This window comes from Prionailurus viverrinus, chromosome B2, assembly GCF_022837055.1.
Source record: "Prionailurus viverrinus isolate Anna chromosome B2, UM_Priviv_1.0, whole genome shotgun sequence".
NCBI classification, from domain to species: domain Eukaryota; kingdom Metazoa; phylum Chordata; class Mammalia; order Carnivora; family Felidae; genus Prionailurus; species Prionailurus viverrinus.
In genome coordinates, this window is record NC_062565.1 from 97,854,133 (window position 1) to 97,873,179 (window position 19,047).

The following is a 19,047-nucleotide window of genomic DNA, read 5'->3' on the forward strand; positions in this document are numbered from 1 at the left end:
TCCTGGAGGGTCTGTGGAGGTAGGTACGTGCACTCTGGCAGGTATAAGGAGGTACCTGCCTTCTTGGGAATTGCTAAGCAAGTTCAGGGAAAATCTACCTATCCATGGTGTCTCATTAATGCCTACAGGGAAAACAAGGGCGTGGAAACTGAAGAGGCAGATCTGTGAGAGGTGTGAGTGAGTGGCAAAGAGAAACGACAGCAAGAACCCAACAGGATTTAGAGATGGGCTGTGCACCCCGTCACTTCACACGGAGGCCCAGGCAGGTTAGTGACATGTTCAAGGTCAGGCAGTGGCGCTGACCCAGAGCTCAGACTCTCCCCAGCTTCCCAAACTGAATTTTGCAGTCCATACAAAAGACCAATTCCCTGCTTCTTACTGCGGAATGTATCTACTCAGTGCCTCTATTGGGAAATTACTTTTCTTCTCACTCCCTCTCACAGGGGAATGAAGGCTTTCATCTCTCAGTTTCCCTTCCCACTGCTTCCCCTTGGGCGGTACAGGGGCCTGGCGATTCCATGTGCGTGTTTCCAGGAAGGGAAGAGAGTTTGGTCAGTGGTGTCACATTTCTGTACAAGTAGAGATACTTTTCTCAACAAATTCTTAGAAATCATGACTACTTCCTCAAAGAACTATTGTTTGTTTGGTCTTTAAAACAAATTACTGATACATGCAACAACATAGCTGAATCTTAAAACATGTTGAGTGAAAGAATCCAGACAAAAAATTTACCACCTAGCCCAAGGACACAGAGCTGAGATTTGAACCCAAGTATGGTTGACTTTGAAGCTTATCCTCTTTCTCCTATTCCTTGGCCCCCACCTTTTGGCTTTTGGTCTGGACTCTGGGCTGCTGTTAGGGGAGGGCTCTGGACAAGTCCCTCTCTGTGTCTGAAAAATAAGAGGCTTGGGTTGGATTGCTTCTGTGATTCCTTACAGCTCTAACATCCTAGACTCTATAAGTCTATTTATTTTATTTATTTATTTTTTATGTTTATTTATGTCTGAGAGAGGGAGAGAGAATATGAGCAGGGGAGGGGCAGAGAGAGAGAGAGGGGGCTAGAGGATCCAAAGGGCTCTGTGCTGAGAGTGGAGAGTCCGATGTGGTGCTCAAATTCATGAACTGGGAAGTCATGACCTGAGTCAAAGCCAGACACTCAACCGACTGAGCCACCCAGGTGCCCCCCAGTGCTGGTTTCTTAGTGTTGCGAAAAATACCCTGGTCATATGAGATGTCAACTGGGTGAGGGGGTACATGGGAACTCTTTTTTTTTTTTTTAATGTTTATTTATTTTGAGACAGAGAGAGACAGAGCATGAATGGGGGAGGGGCAGAGAGAGAGGGAGACACAGAACCGGAAGCAGGCTCCAGGCTCTGAGCCATCAGCCCAGAGCCCGACGCGGGGCTCGAACTCGCGGAATGTGAGATCGTGACCTGAGCTGAAGTCGGACGTTTAACCGACTGAGCCACCCAGGCGCCCCACATGGGAACTCTTTGTATTATCTTTATAGCTTTTCTGTAGAATTAATTAATTAATTTAAGAGAGGGATGTAGGGAGGGAGAGAGGGAGTGCATGAACTGGGGAAGAGGGGCAGAGGGACAGAGAGAATCTTAAGCAGTCTCCATGCTCAGTGCGGAGCCCCACGAGGGGCTCAGTCCCACAACCCTGAGATCATGACCTGAGCTGAATCGAGAGTTGGATGCTCAACTGACTGAGCCACCCAGGCGCCTCTCAATTATTTCAAAATAAAAAGTGTTTTGTTTTGGAGCACACAGTGACATGTTGTCCTCTCGCCTCTGTCCTTGGACCACCCAGTCTGTTCCTCCCCAGCCAGGGGACCAGTGTTACCTGTTTCTTACATAATCTTTCAGAGATACTCAACTAATAATCAGAGAAAGTATCCATATCGTATAAATATCCTTTCTCAAAACCAAAAGTGTGTCTGTGAGATACAGTCCTCAAAGCGAATTGCTGGGCTTCTAGTTTTGTTATTGCCAAATTGCCTTCCCTGGAAGTTGTGCCAACAGTTTCTCCTCCCAGCAGGCAAGGTATATGTATGAGCACCTGCCGTTTCACCCTTACAGACTTGTCTGCGAGACCAGTTCACCTCAGTCCTATCCGACTGCCAGTTCCCGAAATGCTCATGAGCAAACGTCTGCAGAATGCTGTCACAGAACGGTGGGTCCATTCTGAGGCATGCAGCCCAGGCAAGTGGGGGGTGGCCGCAGTGGCCGGCCGGGCGCAGCCAGACTGTGAAGAGGGGCAGCCCAATGATTAACATTCCTGACGTCAATTACCACTGTCCTCAGGAGAAGACGTTCACAGAAGGGCATTGTCTCGGCTCCACAGCACACAAAGGGTCAAGCCTCACAAATTTGCTCATAGCGGGGGGAAGAAAAACCCCACAGGTCAAAATGTTCAGATTACAGGTTCAGGAAAATCCCTTTACAGAAAGAAGACAGCAAATCCCCAGTTCACTTGAAAGGACAAAACTTTCTTCACCTCAGAGATTCTCCAATGAATAAACCGGTTAAACATGGTTTGGATTTACTGAACATGAAAACAACTGGATTAAAGTATAATCTAGCCAGAAAGGAAAGGAAATGTACCCAGAACGCTAAGTAAGGACAAAGCTGCAGTGTTTATATGTACCAAGCATGGACGGACATTCCAGTTTTATAACCAAATTTTCCTAAATGTTTAACTTTCCTTTAGATCCAGATAACGAGTCTCTGTTTGCATAGGCCTCTCTGATAACAACACGGGTATCAAGGCAACTGTATGAGCGCTAGGAGCATCGATGCCCCGGAGGCCACAGGCCCTGGCACACCAGAGTCTGGAGGCACCGACTATCATGGCAGGTGTTCAGCGTGGGCCTGGCCTGCCAGCAGCCCGTACAGTGCACATTGGGGTCAGCATCGCACAGGCACAGGTTCCATAATTAGAAAGACCTGGGTTTGTATCCCAGTTTTACTTTTTACTGTGTGACCTTAGGCAAACAACTTATACTGTCTCAGTTCTTCTCTTAGTAAAATGAGAATACCCACCCAATAGGCTGTTTTGAGAATTAAATGAGATAATACATGGGGAAAGCCCAGGCTGAAACTGAAGAACCCAACAGATAGGAGGCTGGTTGTCTTCCAATCTTGGGCCACGTTCAGATCTTACTCTGTGACAGGAGGCTTCAGAATCTGTTATATCATGGGCTCCTAACCCTTTTTGTACAAAAGATCCTGACTCAGATGTTTATAAAAGTATAAGATGAAACACACGACTCCAAAGAAAGCCAGTTTGTTGAATACACTTAAAGTGTTTTTTAAAACTTGTGTTAAAATAATGCACAGGCCTTTCTTTAACGTGTTAAATAAGAGTCCACGGTAGGTCTAATAACGACAATCATTTTAAAGTAGTGATCAGTGGGGCTCCTGGGTGGCTCAGCCAGTTGAGCGTCTGACTTTGGCTCAGGTCACGATCTCGTGGCTTGTGAGTTTGAGCCCCGTGTCGGGTTCTGTGCTGACAGCTCAGAGCCTGGAGCCTGCTTTGAATTCTGTGTCTCCCTTTCCCTCTGCCCCTCCCCCACTCATGCTCTATCTCTCTGTCTCTCTCTCTCAAAAACAAATAAACAATAAAAAAAATATTAAAGTAGTTATCAGTGTATTTTAAGATCTGCAACAACAAATATGACATTCATACTTGCATCTTTTTAAAGTTTATTTATTTTGAGAGAGAAAGCACAAGCAGGTGAGGAGGGGCAGAGAGAAGGAAAGACAGAATCCCAAGCAGGCTCCACACCATGAACACAGAGCCCAATGTGGGGTTGTTGAACCCATGAACTGCGAAATCATGACCTGAGCAGAGATCAAGAGTCAGATGCTTAACCAACTGAGCCACCCAGGTGCCCCCATACTTGCATTTTAAAATTGGTGACAATCACAAGTTCTGCTTATACCACTACTGTGGTTTGCCCTTACTTTCATAATGGAAGAATCCTAAATTCCAGTGAGAGAATATGAAGTATAAAGATGCAACTTTTTTCCCCATCCAGATTCAGACTCTAGATTAAACAATATCACCACCTCTGGCCTCAAGATTACTGATAAAAAGCATTTAAAAACTGTCAAGTCAGGGGCTCCTTGCTGGTTCAGTCGGAAGAGCCTGAGATTCTTGATCCCTTTACTCTTTCACTCTGGCTTCTCTCAAGATATTCTGTTGGTCTTTCATTTTCTGCAGTTAGAAAATGATATGCCTACATGTCGTTTTGTTTTGAATTTGTCCCACATGATATCCTCTCAGCTTCCTGGACCTGTGGTTCAGTGTCTCTAATTTTTGGAAGATTCTCAGCCATGATTATTTCAGCATTTCTTTTGCTCCGTTCTCTTTCCTTTCTGGCATTCCAGTTACACCTTATGAAAGTATCCCACGGTTTTTGCAAGTTCTGCTGGTGTTTTTTTAGTTTTTTCTTTGCATTTGTTTGAGAGGTTTCTTTTCTTTTTAATTTTAGAGAGAGTGCACACAAGCAGGGGAGAGGGAGAGGGCGAGAGAGAGAATCTCAAGCAGGCTCCACACTCAGCATGGAGCCCAATGAGGGGCTCAATCCCCCAACTGTGAGATCATGACCTTAGTCAAAAGAGTTGGATGCTCAACTGACTGAGCTACCCAGATGCCCCAATTTGAGAACTTTCTATGGTCAGATTCGTGGGTTCCTCCTAAACTGTCAAACCTACTAAGGAGCTCATGGAAGGTGTTCTTCATTTCTATTACAGTAACTTCGATTTCTAGCACTTCCTTTTGATTCTTAATTTCCATTTCTCTGATTAGATTACCCTTGTGTTCTTACATGTTGTCTTTTCCTATTAAAACCTTTAACATTAATCACGGTTATTTTAAATTCCTTGCTTGATAACTCCAAAATCTGTGTCCTTCCTGACTCTGGTTGTGATGACTGCTTTGTCTCTTCAGACTTCTTCTTGCCTTTTGGCATGCCTTGTAATTTTTTGTTGAAAGCCAGACCATTTTGTATTGGGTAACAGAAAGTGAGGTAAATAGGCGTCTATGAAGATTTATGGTAATCTGGCTAGGGAGTGAATGTGTTCAGTGTTTGCTGTAGTTACAGTGCCACAGGATTCAAATTCCTCTAGTGTCTGCTTTTGTCTCTTAACTTTGGGTTCCCCTCATTACTGCTCTGCAGTCTGTCTTGAATCTTTTTTTAAAAATTTTTTTGAAGTTTACTTAGAGAGGGAGAAAGAGAAGGGGAGGGGCAGAGAGAGAGGAAGAGAGAGAGAATCCCAAGCAGGATCTGTGCTGTCTGCCCAGAGCCTGACATAGGGCTCAAACTCATGAACCGTGAGATCATGACCTAGGCTGAAACCAAGAGTCAGACGCGTAACGGCCTGAGCCACCCAGGTGCCCCTGTCTTGCATCTTTCAGCTGGAATCCACTGTGACTCTACTGGGGCCCTGCAGGTATGGGGGTAAAGAAGGGGGTTTGTGTGCATTCTATTATGTCCAGATCAAATCTCTGTGTTTTGGTGGGCCTGTGACCTCTACAAGTATTTCTGCAGTGGTATAGCCTTGCCCCTCTGCCCCTTCCTCCCTTCTCTGGCTACAGCATTCCCAGTCTGTTTTCTTGAGGTCTTGACCCTTGTTGACTGTATATCTTTTCCCTCTTAGGTGAGATAGCAAGGCTGGAGGGGCTGGTGTGAGAAGAATGCCCTTCCCCCAACTGGGATAGGGCTCTGGCAAAGTCTTTTACCCTGGAGAGTGGGCCTTTGTAATAAAGAAGGTTCTGGGTGTATTTCACAATGATTACTCATCTCTCCCTGCCAGAGCCATATGGGGATCTCCCTTGATCTTCACTGTGGGTATCTGGGGGTAAAAAGCCCAAGAACATACGCAGTTCCTCTAACACTGCAGTCTCCAGGAATTTCTTACTCTCAGGCTAGACCACACTCAACCTCTGGCAATCCATTATTACTGTGTAAGCGTTCCTACCAGTTTATGGCTCCAGCACTTTCTGTTGCAGGAAAAGATTTTGACTATCAATTCTCGATGAGCCCCTCTCTCCAGACTTTGGGGTGATGGTTTGTTTGCCCTGCAATCTCAATTCTCTGATGGGTGGGTCCAGGAAAAGACACGGATTTTCAGTTTGTCCAGCTTTTGTTTGTTGTAAGGACAAGAGTGCCAACTTTTAAGCTCTGTACATGTCAGAGCCAAAACTGGAAGTCCCCTTTATTCTGAACAGCCATTCCCTTCCCTCCATCTGAACTCCCGTGTCCCTTCTTGCTGTACCTTTCTCTGGCTATGCTAGCTGAGTCTTTTCATGATGATGTCGAAACAAGACTGAGTTTCTTGAGAAAAGAGGCCATGGCTAACCTCTTGCCTATGTTCATACTTTGTACATGTGAAACGTCTAGTGCTGCTGTTTGACTTTATTGGATCCCTTCCATTTATGGCCTTCATTCTAACATTCTAACAGTACAAATCATCTGGTGAGATGTTACCCAGTGTCCTCTAAACTTCCTTTTGTGCTTTTAATTTTTATTTATTTTTGAGAGAGAGACAGCGTGTGAGCAGGGGAGGAGCAGAGGGAGAGGGAGACACAGAATCTGAAGCAGGCTCCAGGCCCCCAGCTGTTAGCACAGAGCCCTCGAACTCACGAACTGTGGGATCATGACCTGAGCCGAAGTTGGATGCTCAACCGACTGAGTAACCCAGGCGCCCTCCTTTTGTGCTTTTAAATGAATCATTGTCACCTCTGAATCAAGGTCTTCTTTTCTTAGCAAGGTTGGAATAATGCAAATTTCACTTACTGTAAATCGAGATTTGCAAAAGTAACTTCTCAAGATCTGAGAAGTCCTTACTCTTTTTTCCTTTTCATTTTTTTTAAGTTTTTATTTAAATTCCAGTTAGTTAGGGGCTCCTGGTAGGCTTAGTCAGTAGAGCTTGTGACTCTGAATTTCAGGGTTGTGAATTCAAGCCCCAGGTTGGGTGTGGAGCCCCACATTAAAAAATAAAGAGGGGGGGCGCCTGGGTGGCGCAGTCGGTTAAGCGTCCGACTTCAGCCAGGTCACGGTCTCGCAGTCCGTGAGTTCGAGCCCCGCGTCAGGCTCTGGGCTGATGGCTCAGAGCCTGGAGCCTGTTTCCGATTCTGTGTCTCCCTCTCTCTCTGCCCCTCCCCCGTTCATGCTCTGTCTCTCTCTGTCCCAAAAATAAATAAACGTTGAAAAAAAAAATAAAAAAAAAAAAATAAAAAAAAAAAAATAAAGAGGGGCCACCTGGGTGGCTCAGTCGGTTAAGTGTAGGACTTTGGCTCAGGTCATGGATCTCACTGCTTATAAGTTTGAGCCGCCTTCGGGTTCTGTCCTGACATCTCAGAGACTGGAGCCTGCTTCAGATTCTGTGTCTCCCTCTCTCTCTGCCCCTCCCCCCACCACTGTTTCTTTCTGAAATACAAACATTAAAATTAAAAAAAAAAAAAAACAGATAAATTCCAGTTAGCTAACATACAGTGTAACACTAGTTTTAGGTATACAATACAGTCATCCCACAGTTCCAAAAAACACCCACTGCTCATCACAAATTCCCTCCTTAATCCACATCACCTATTTAACCCATTCCCCCACCCACCTCCCCTCTGGTAATTATCAGTTTGTTCTCTACAGTTAAGAGTCTGTTTCTTGGTTTGCCTATCTTTTTCCCCCTTTGCTCGTTTTGCTTTTTACACTCCACATGAGTGAAATCATATATTTGTCTTTCTCTTGATTTCCTGACTTCGTTTTGTAATGACTTAAGTAGCTAGGTTAAGATCAAATCTGACCAAATCCTAGGAAAAGGGCCTTCTGGCTAAATGTCCAAACCTAGCTGTTGCAGAATTATCTAGGAAGCTTTAAAAAAAATTCTTGGACTCAGTCTTAGGGAGTAATTGTGGTATACAGCTAAGTGTAGAAAAATAAGATACCTCTGATCAGTGAGCTATTCATGTCCAAAAGTGCTTTTTTTACCCACACTTAATCTAACTAAAAAAACAAACAAAACTGATCCATTCATTCATTCATGTTCAGCCTAGAGGACACAGGAAATGTTATCAAAAATTCACTCTTCATTCGCTAAATTTATTGCGCACCAGGTAAGGGCTGGTTACCAAGTCACAGGCCCTGTCCAAAAGAAGGAACTGTGCTCATGCATGGCTTTGAGAGTCAGACATCCGTACAACCTACATCCAGAGCCATCACATCCTGGGTAACTGTGAGCATGTCACTTAAGCTTGCAGGGCCTCAGTTTTCTCATCTATAAGGGAGAATATCACTTACTTCATAGGGTTCTGTGACAGAGATCACAAAGTGTTGAGGAAGACTTACACTCCATCCTCCTAAAGCAGTTTCTAGCTCATTTCCAGTCCAAACACTTGCACACTGAAATAATCACAGCTAGTACTCACTGAGCAGTTAACCTGTATGCCAGGCAGTGTTATGCTATCAGTCCAGCCACATGTCAAATTTTAACTGTGAAGGCCTGGAGGCCAGCAGCCTCCTCCTTGATTGGCTGTACTTATCCTCACTCCACTAACCAAAATAGACAAAGCAAGCTGAAACAACAGGACGAGGACTTTTTTTTTTTTTAAGATTTAAAAAAAAAATTTTTTTTTAAACGTTTATTTACTTTTGAGACAGAGAGAGACAGAGCATGAATGGGGGAGGGGCAGAGAGAGAGGGAGACACAGAATCGGAAGCAGGCTCCAGGCTCTGAGCCCTCAGCCCAGAGCCTGACGTGGGGCTCGAACTCACAGACCGCAAGATCGAGACCTGAGTCGAAGTCGGACGTTTAACCGACTGAGCCACCCAGGCGCCCCTAAAGATTTTATTTTTAAGTAACCTCTACCCCCAACATGGGGCTCAAACTCCTAACCCTGATATCTAGAGTCACATGCTCTACCGACTGAGTCAGCCAGGTGCCCCAGGACAAGGACTTTTAATCTAGAGGTGACCATAACAAGAGGGCTGAGCTTGAAAGCCACAGGATGTAATAAAAAGATGTGCCCCTCACCACCCCCCACCCCACATCCTCCCTTCAGAGGTCATCATCACAACCAAGGGTCATGATGGCAGAACCTCCAAGAAGGAAGCCAAATACCAGATAAACCTATCTACAAACTGCCATGGATTTAATGGTGCCATTTGCTGCTACTACTAATGTATTGATCACTATCACTGCCATCAAATAAGTAAGTCTTTATATGTCCCAGATACTGTTGTTCTGTGGAGTTTACACTTAGTCCTCAAAAACTCTAAGTTACTAAAGGTACCACTGATGCTCACCTTTTACAACTAACAGCCAAGATAAGGCAATTACTTACTGAGAGGACACAGCCTGAGACTCTTGTAACAGAACTTACTGCCAAATTAACTTCTACTTTTAGGAGACCCTTATGGGCTTCCAGAACCTCCTCCTATATGGTTAGAGTTAATTGCAACTACATTTTACTTCACAGGATTAAAGGTGTCCTTTTAAAATGGACCATGGTTTTAATTCTCTAAGAGACAACAGTGAGAAGTGCCTGCCCACATTAGGCAAAAACATATCACCTGAAATAAGCAACATTTCACCTAACTTGAAACTTTCAACTTTTTTTTTTTTTTACTTATTTATTTTTAATGTTTATTTATTTTTGACAGAGAGAGAGAGAGAGAGAGAGAGAGAGAGAGAGACAGGGCATGAGTGGGGGAGGGGCAGAGAGAGAGGAAGACACAGAATCTGAAACAGGCTCCAGGCTCTGAGCTGTCAGCACAGAGCCCGACGTGGGGCTCGAACTCAGACTGTAAGATCATGACCTGAGCCAAAGTTGGACGCTCAACCGACCAAGCCACCCAGGCGCCCCGTTTTACTTATTTATTTTTGAGGGAGAGTGGGAGAGGGGCAGAGAGAAAGGGGATCAGAGGATCTGAAGCAGGCCATGTGCTGACAACAGCAAGTCTGAAGTGGGGCTCAAATTCACAAACTGTGAAAACATGTCCTGAGCCAAAGTTGGATGCTTAGCCGATTGAGCCACCCAGGTGCCCCAAAACCTTCAACTTTCTTTAAAAAACAAAAACAAAAAACTTTAATTAATGTTTGTTTATTTTTGAGAAAGAGAGAGTGTGAGTGGGGGAGGGGCAGATAGAGAGGGAGACAGAATTCTAAGCAGGCTCCAGGCTCCAAGCTGTCAGCACAGAGCCCGACGTGGAGCTTGAATTCATGAACCTTGAGATCATAACCTGAGCCAAAGTCAGACGCTTAACTGACTGAGCTATAGAGTGCCCCCAAATCTTCAAATTTCTAAGGATTATACCTACCCTAATGCAATTGTAGAGGTTAAAAGTAAGCAGACGTGGAGCTTGAATTCATGAACCTTGAGATCATAACCTGAGCCAAAGTCAGACGCTTAACTGACTGAGCTATAGAGTGCCCCCAAATCTTCAAATTTCTAAGGATTATACCTACCCTAATGCAATTGTAGAGGTTAAAAGTAAGCAGGCCAGGGGCACCTGGGTGGCTCAGTCAGTTAAGTGTCCAATTTCGGCTCAAGTCAGGATCTCACCATTTGTGAGTTCAAGTCCCGCATCAGGCTCTGTGCCGACAGCTTGGAGCCTGGAGCCTGCTCTGGATTCTGTGTCTCCCCCTCTCTATGCCCCTCCCCCACTTGCACTCTCTCTCTCTCTCTCTCTCTCTCTCTCTCTCTCTCTCAAAAACAAATAAACATTAAAAAAAAAAAAGTAAGCAGGCCAGTACAACCCATCCTAAGCCACATTATTCCTTTGTCTATAAATGATCAAAATCAAAAGAATTCCAGTGAGCAGAAACGTCCACACTACTGAGGTTTTTCTGTTGTAGGAGGCAGTCCTGTGCGCTGTGGGAGGTTTAACAGCATGTCTAACTTCTGCCCACTAGATTCCAATAACATTCCCCAGTTCTGACAACCAAAAAATGTCTCGAGATATTGCCAAATTGCCCTGGGTGCAAACTCATCTCTGCTTGAGAAACACTGCTTGAGAGGAACTGATTCAGAGCTACCATGACTCTGTTCTGCATACCAAAAACCGACAGCCTTTTGAGTTTACTTCTCTAGCTCCCTGAAATAAAGTTCACATGTTGTTTAGCTTTGTACCTTCTTAATTTATAGTAACAGAAATGTCCAGTTTATGGAATTGTGAAATATTATTTAAGCAACAAAAGGTCTTACAGGGCTACTCTAATTCCTAGGACTTCCAGTCTGCTAGGTGGACATCCTAGTCTGGCTAAGACCAAAGCTGGTCCTCTCCAATGAACTGACCTGTCTCTAGAGGAGACGCCACTGGAGTGGGAAGGCGAACCTTCCTTACCTCGTGGTTTAACTCTAGGTCACAATGGGACCCTCCCAAACCACCAGATGTTGTTCAAATTCAAGTCAGAGACCACATTCTGGCTGCAAAGGTCTGGCTACAACACAAGTTAGACAGCAAGGAGTCATGCATTTTCTGGTTTCTTATCACTTATACAAGTCGGGCTAGAACGCTGTGCCCTTCTCCCTTGGTTAAAGAAGATAAAGTGTGCCACCATCCCAAGCCAAATTAAAGAGAAAGCGTGAATCTGCTGATCAAGAAAAACGTTATTATACCCTTGCTAGGTTTGTTTAAACAAGTCACTTAGATGAACTAGGAAAAAAATTCCTCTGAAAAACAGGAGGCACAGTGTTGACTTATCTTAAAAGGCCTTTTAAGAATGACTTGAGATTACAAAGCATTTTTCAAATACACAAAGTGCTTCATAACAACTCAGTAAGCTTTAAGGAATGCTTCTTTTAGTACATCACTTTTTTTGTTGTATAAAAGAAAATACCCCAATTCAAAGGGTGGTAGCGTATTTGATATCACCCCTGTTTAAGAGGAATGGAGTTACAGGAATGAGAAGTATATAATTAGTAAATAATCCCTCTCAACAAGTGAGTTAAGTAGGACAGCCGTAAAGGGGGAAAAAAAGAAGCTGGAGACAACACAATCAGTGCATATCAGAAATGCATTTTTATTTTTATTTGAAAACAACTTAAATTTTTAGACAAATGATTTTAGTATATAAATTGGATTTTGTTTTTATACAGAATATAAAGATTTCCCTCATTGATCTTCCATGTGAAGGGTATTACAAGCCTGAAGGGAGATACTTTCTGCACACAAGTGTGTATCTCACACGTAGGGGACTGGAAACCAATGGTGTAGTGCTTCTACACATAAATTAGGACAAGTGACATCACATATTAAAAAGGGGTAAGAGAAATATTCTAGTTAATCAGATTCAAGAAGCAAACAGGACGCAAAAACTGTGCAGATAAGACCAAGTCAGTAACTTTAGTTAGGACACTGCAGATCATACTGGAGTAACAGGTTTGTGGGGTTATAGCGTGTACCACATTAAAAAAGCAAGGAAGAGCAAGAAAGGCTGGAACAAGGGATTTTCACTAAAGCAAATTAACTTCTTGTCAACTGCCAAAACAAAACAAAACTGAGCATATGAATGTTAGTATACTGAAGGCATGTTATACCAGTTTCTGTGCAGCATGCTAAAAGTTAGATAGAACTTCTTCACTGGTGCATACGAATCATTAATAGTCACAGGAGGTTGTTTTTTTTTTTTTTGCCCCTTCTCACCAAATTTCAGGCATGTCTTATTTTAGATGGAGTATAGCTTTTATCTATAATTTCGTCCTGTAAAAACATGTGAAGACAACGTTCATTCTGTGCCAGAGGATGACCAGCGACCCTAGGAATAAAAATTACAAATTTAGTCCCAATACTTTATAAAAGTGGGGTCAGGAGTCACACACACATATTCTATAGTTAAAAAGCATGTATGATTTAGCAATAATAAGTGTTATTCTGGACTGCCCATTAGGCTATGCTCTATCAACTAATGGGAAATTTCCTTTGGTTCACAAGGGTCATTTAGAAAACATTTAATCACTGTATTTGCACTGCTTCTGGCACATGTACCCAGTAAACTTCTTTATATAGCAGTTTGTACATTCACAAAAAACCTAAATGAATTTTAATGTTAAAAGTGAAACATGTCATTAATTCTAAGAACCCATTTTAAAGAAGGAAAAGATATAGGATCAAAATTAGAAATATACTGAATTGAAAAAAAAAAAATACACTGAAGTTCAATAAAAGCCCAAAACACTAAGAAAGAGGCACAAGTGTGTCCAGGTTTTTCTTCTTTTTCCTTTTTTTGGCCTGCTTTAAAGGTTCCCATTGCAGACTAAACACAAGATCAAAATGGGTAACCAGACTTCTATTTCTGAATTCAAAAGTACCTCAGCTAACACTACCTTCTCCAAAAGGAAAGCGTGTTCATAAAAGACAATGAAGGCTATGTGCTAAACTAAAAGTTAAAGGCTTTGTACAACTTTCCCTCCTGTTTACCACTCACAGATCTTCAAATTACTAAAAATTGAAGTTGTTGGTTAGTATGTAACCTCGTACAACTATATTCTTCAGCATTTGACTTCATTTGGTCAAATTTAAGGCCAATGCACAATTTATAGCAAGCCCCTTCCTGACATTAGCTCTGTTACTTTGGCTTTTAAAAATGGCTATATTTCAAATTAAGAATAAAATTAAAAGCTAGAAATTTTGGTTTAAGAGTTCCTAAAGTAAAAGATAAACAATTGAAAGTCTTCTTACATTTTGGAAAGAAACATTTTGCTGTGAAAATTTTGAATGTGCACCTTTACACAAGACATGCTGATAATACCTCCATTTGCAATCAAACAAAATGATTGCAAGTGTACCGCAAGTTTTATTGTTCATGCTAGAACATACCTTAAATGAGAAAGAATCATAAGTAAAACTATTTTTTAAATGCTGCAATTTTAAATGTAATTTGCATAAATTAACCAAGAAAAACAAATACAAAACTTAGGTCAACACAAAGATACTCATTTTAATCACTCAAGTGTGTTAATATTTATCACATGATATTCAACTTGTTATATACTTTTACTTTATTTAAATGATACAAAATGTTAGTTAGGAAATGGCCAAAAAAGAAAAGCAATACTACAGTTTAGCTTAATATCTAAATTTTGAGTATTTGCTTAAAGTTGTCTCAGAACACTATTCGCTCTTACACCTCTTGAGGGACAGAAAGTACTTACTTGTTTATAAACTGCTCCAGCCCTTGCTTCCTTTCTTCAATAAAATTATCATCAAATATTCCATCATCTCCTCTGAAAGGAAGCTGACGCAAAAATGCTTTTCCAGGGAGCGGGGGAACTACAACCTAAAAAAACACAGGAAAGTTCTTGAAGATGCTGACTGGGTTGTGAAAAATTATAGAGCACAACATGAAGACAAAGTATATGTTCACTGTGACAGCTATTCCACTGTTCAACTAGTTTAAATAAAAAAATCAGTAAAGAACACATTGAAAAAAAAAACCACACTAAAAAACAGTCAATGTTTTGGAGGCAAGATAACCAAAGGTAGACAGAATAAATAGCCCATTAGATCAATGCTCCTTAATGGCATGGCCCATAGCTTAAGGTTTTCCTGAACTTATTGAAGCATAAGTATACAAAAAGAGCATTCAAGCAATGCTGAAATGAAGCCTACGATGCCTCCAGTTTTGATGCCACTCAGGGAAGACCATGCTTTATTACAATGAAAAACTACAGAGATCAAAATCAACTTTCAATTAATGAAGAAATAAAATATTAACAACATTCTCTCCAGCATGGGCAGATAAGAATTCTGTGGTCTATTTCCTCCACCTCATACCATCTTCATAGAGTCTTTCCTACTTGTGTTTGAGGTGATGATAAAAAAGTCAACAATTCTGTCACCATGCTTCCATTTTTTTTTTTTTTTTTATGTTTACTTGAGAGAGAGAGACAGCACACATGCAAGTAGGGGGAGGGACAGAGAGAAAGAGAGGAGAGAGAGAAAGAGAGAGAGAGAGAGAATCCCAAGCAGGCTCCACACTGTCAGCAAAGAGCCTGACGCAGGGCTCCATCTCCTGAAGCATGAGATCATTACCTGAGCTGAAATCAAGAGTTGGATGCTTAACCGACTAAGCTGCTCAGGTGCCCCACACTTCCTTTTTCTATGTTAAGAAACATGTCAACATTCTCCCAAATCTACTACTCCATCTTTCCCCAAAGACCTGTCATTTCTTTCTTCCTACATAGCAATATCCTATTTTTCCCCTTCAAAGTCTAACTATCCTCTAGGGTCAACTTATACTGATCTCTTCTAGGAATTATCTAGAGCTCAAATATTTGAGTTAAATAGCACCTAGCTACTTACTTCACAGGTTAGTTAGGGTTTCTCGCCCATGGCACTATTAACATTTTGAGTCACATTATTCTTTGTAGAGGGGGGAGAGTAGGGGAAGGAGTTTCTTGGTGCACTGCAGAATGTTTAACAGCATCCCAGGCCTCTACCCACTAGACTGGGTAGCACCCAGTAGTGACAATAAAAACAGTCTCCAGACCCTGTCAAATGTCTCCTGGGGGATAAAACAGGCACTGGTGGAAAACCAACTTATTCTACTAATGCCTTCAAATCAAGGATCCTGTCTCAGGCTTCCTATGGTTATTTAAAGAAAAGTTGGGCACACAACACAACAGACACTCAAATATCTGTTAAATGACTAACCACTTAGCGGGATCCATATCTTACACCAAAACAGAGAGAAGGTGTAAGTGACAAATCAAACAAGAAGAAATATAAATAGTAAACAGAAGTAATTGTACATACCCTAAAAGAGGAAAAATTTTAAACCCCTGATGCAGTTTCTATCCTAAGACAATAACCCAGCTGGGTAAAAAAAGGGAAAGAGCAACACAACTTCATAAAGAATAGCAAAGAACAAAATGACAGCAAAAAAGAAACACAAAACCAAATACCCAACATAAAATTCATGATTCCTTCCTAAATGTAGTCTTCTCTCCAGGACCAATGATTAACACATCTAGAGATTTGTCTCTGTAACTCTGCCTCAGTATTCTTGAATCTCTCTCCCTGCATTGATATTTGTGAAGTAGAGTGTTAAAACCTGCAGAGACCTTACAACTGAGAAACACATCATGACCATTAACAGAGCTCCAGCAGAATGGCTTTTCTGAAGGACAGGGGAAAACATCTGTATCTATGAAACTACTATTAAAAAAAGAATCTAGAACCAATGCACTAAACAAATGACTACCATTAATTCAGGACATAATTCAGCATGAAATTTAAGATCAGTATGTATTATCTGCAGAGATATATTCTTCCTAACATAATATTCAAAACAGTCACTGAAATGGATGGTGAGGTTGTAGGTAACAGGATTTAATGATCTACAAAAATCTTGAGTGGCTTGCCCAGCTAAGAGTCCAAAGATCCTCTTCAACATCAAATTAGTTTTGCTGAACAAGTCTGGAAAGATCTAGTTAGAATTTTTTTATTTTTTAATTTTTCATTAATAATTTATTTACTTTTTAAAATTATATCCAAGTCAGCATATGGTGCAACAATGATTTCAGGAGTAGATTCCTTAATGCCCCTTACCCATTTAGCCCACCCCCCCATCCCCTCCAGCAATGCTCCATATTTAAGAGTCTCTTATGTTTTGTCCCCCTCCCTGTTTTTTATTATTTTTGTTTCCCTTCCCTTATGTTCTTAAAGTCCTCATATGAGTAAAGTCATATGATATTTGTCTTCCTCTAATTTCGCTTAGCACAATACCCTCTAGTTCCATCCATGTAGTTGCAAATGGCAAGATTTCATTCTTTTTGATTGCCGAGTAATACTCCATTGTATATATACCACTTCTTCTTTATCCATTCATCCATTGATGGACATTTGGGCTCTTCCCAGTAGTGCTGCTATAAACATTGGGGTGCATGTGCCCCTTCAAAACAGCATACCTGTATCCCTTGGATAAATACCTAGTAGTGCCATTGCTGGGTCATAGGGTAGTTCTATTTTTAATTTTTTGAGGAATCTCCATCCTGTTTTCCAGAGTGGCTGCACCAGTTTGCATTCCCACCAGCAGTGCAAAAGAGATCCTTTTTCTCCACATCCTTGCCAACATCTGTTGTTGCCTGAGTTGTTAATGTTAGCCATTCTGACAGGTGTGAGGTAGTATCTCATTGTGGTTTTGATTTGTATTTCCCTGATGATGAGTGATGTTGAGCATTTTTTCATGTGTCGGCCATCTGGATGTCTTCTTGGGAGAGGTGTCTATTCATGTCTTTTGCCCATTTCTTCGCTAGCTTATCTGTTTTTTGGGTGTTGAGTTTGATACATTCTCTACAGATTTTGGATACTAACCCTTTATCTGATACTTCTCCCATTCCATCAGTTGCCTTTTAGTTTTGCTGATTATTTCCTTTGCTGTGCAGAAGCTTTTTATTTTGATGAGGTCCCAGTAGTTCATTTTTGCTTTGGTCTCCCTTGCCTTCAGAGACGTGTTGAGTAAGAAGCTGTTGCTGCCAAGGTCAAAAAAGTTTTTGCCTGCTTTCTCCTTGAGGATTTTGATGGCTTCCTGTCTTACATTTAGGTCTTTCAACCATTTTGAGTTTATTTTTATGTATGGTGTAAGAAAGTGGTCCGGGTTCATTTTTCTGCATGTCACAGTCCAGTTTTCCCAAAACCATTTGCTGAAGAGACTGTCTTTATTTCATTGGATATTCTTTCCTGCTCTGTCAAAGATTAGTTGGCCATATATTTGTGGGTTCATTTCTGGGTTCTCTATTCTGTCCCATTGATTTGAGTGTCTGTTTTTGTGCCAGTACCATATTGTCTTAATGATTACAGATTTGTAATACAGCTTGAAGTCTGATAGAATTCTTATACCAATCTAATCATCATTAATCCAAAGATACGTGTGTACATGTGGGGTTAGAAGTAGACAGGAAAATACTTGGCCAGCATAATATAGTGAAAGCATACTAAAATAAAAGCTAAAAAGATATCACTATAAATGACCAGTAAACACAATAAATATCATCTACTTCCTAGCCTCATATAACAGATCTTATTTAATTAAAAATACTTATAAACAGGGGCTTCTGGGTGGCTCACTCAGTTAAGCATCCGACTTCGGCTTGGGCCATGGTCTCACAGTTCGTAAGTTTAAGCCCCGTGTTGGGCTCTGTGCTGACAGCTCAGAGCCTGGAGCCTGCTTTGGATTCTGTGTCTCCATCTCTCTCTGCTCCTCCCCCACTCACACTCTGTCTCCCTCTCTCAAAAATAAAAACTAAAAAAAAATTTAAAAATTAAAAAAAAAAGGTACTTAAAATAACTTGATTAATTGTTCTTAGCAATACTATAATAAAAATACAACTTTCACATAGGTTAAATCCCTCAGAGATTTAACTGGTCTATTGTTAAAACTGAAGTATTGTGCTTCAAAGGACAGTAATAAGTGGAAACAATTCACAGATAAAGAGATTTTGGCAAATCAACTATCTTGTAAGAGACTTTTAAAAGTTTTTTGTATATTCTAGGTACAACTCAATAATAAAGACAAAACACTCGATTAAATGGGCAAAGGATCTGAAAAAATATATATATATAACTGATAATAAATATAAATAAATAAATATATATATCTGATAAATACATGGAAAGATGATCAACATCATCAGCCACTGGGAAAATGAAAATTCAAACCATAATGATATTCCAACTTCACATATACTAGGACAGCTATAATAAAGAAGACATAATAGTTATGTGTTGGTGAGGATGTGGAGTACACGGGAACTCTCGCACATTGTTGGTGGGAATGTAAAATGGTGCAGCTGCTTTGGTAAACAGTCTGGGAGTTCCTCAAAATTAAAGAGAGTTGTCACAGGACCCAGTAAATCCACTTCTAGGTATATACTCAAGATAAATGAAAATATATGTCCAAACAAAAACCTGTAAACAAATGTTCACAGCAGCATTATCTATAATAGTCAAAAAGTAGAAACAACCGAATGTCTGCAAACTGATTAATAAATGTGTTATATCCACACAACAGAATATTATTATTGGGCAATGAAAAG

The 19,047-nt window shown here is 41.2% G+C and overlaps 1 protein-coding gene across 1 annotated transcript in view; it reads right to left on the reverse strand.

Moving 5' to 3' along the window:
* Nucleotides 1–12,008: 12,008 nt before the first annotated feature.
* SNX3 (sorting nexin 3) overlaps nt 12,009–19,047 on the reverse strand; it is a 50,299-nt gene continuing 43,260 nt past the window's right edge. Inside the window, exons 3-4 of the mRNA XM_047860595.1 lie at nt 14,164–14,288; nt 12,009–12,767 (exon numbers count right to left, since the gene is read on the reverse strand). Coding sequence (XP_047716551.1) covers nt 12,662–12,767; nt 14,164–14,288 — 231 coding nt within the window. The 3' untranslated portion in view covers nt 12,009–12,661. The remainder of the gene's footprint in view (nt 12,768–14,163; nt 14,289–19,047) is intronic.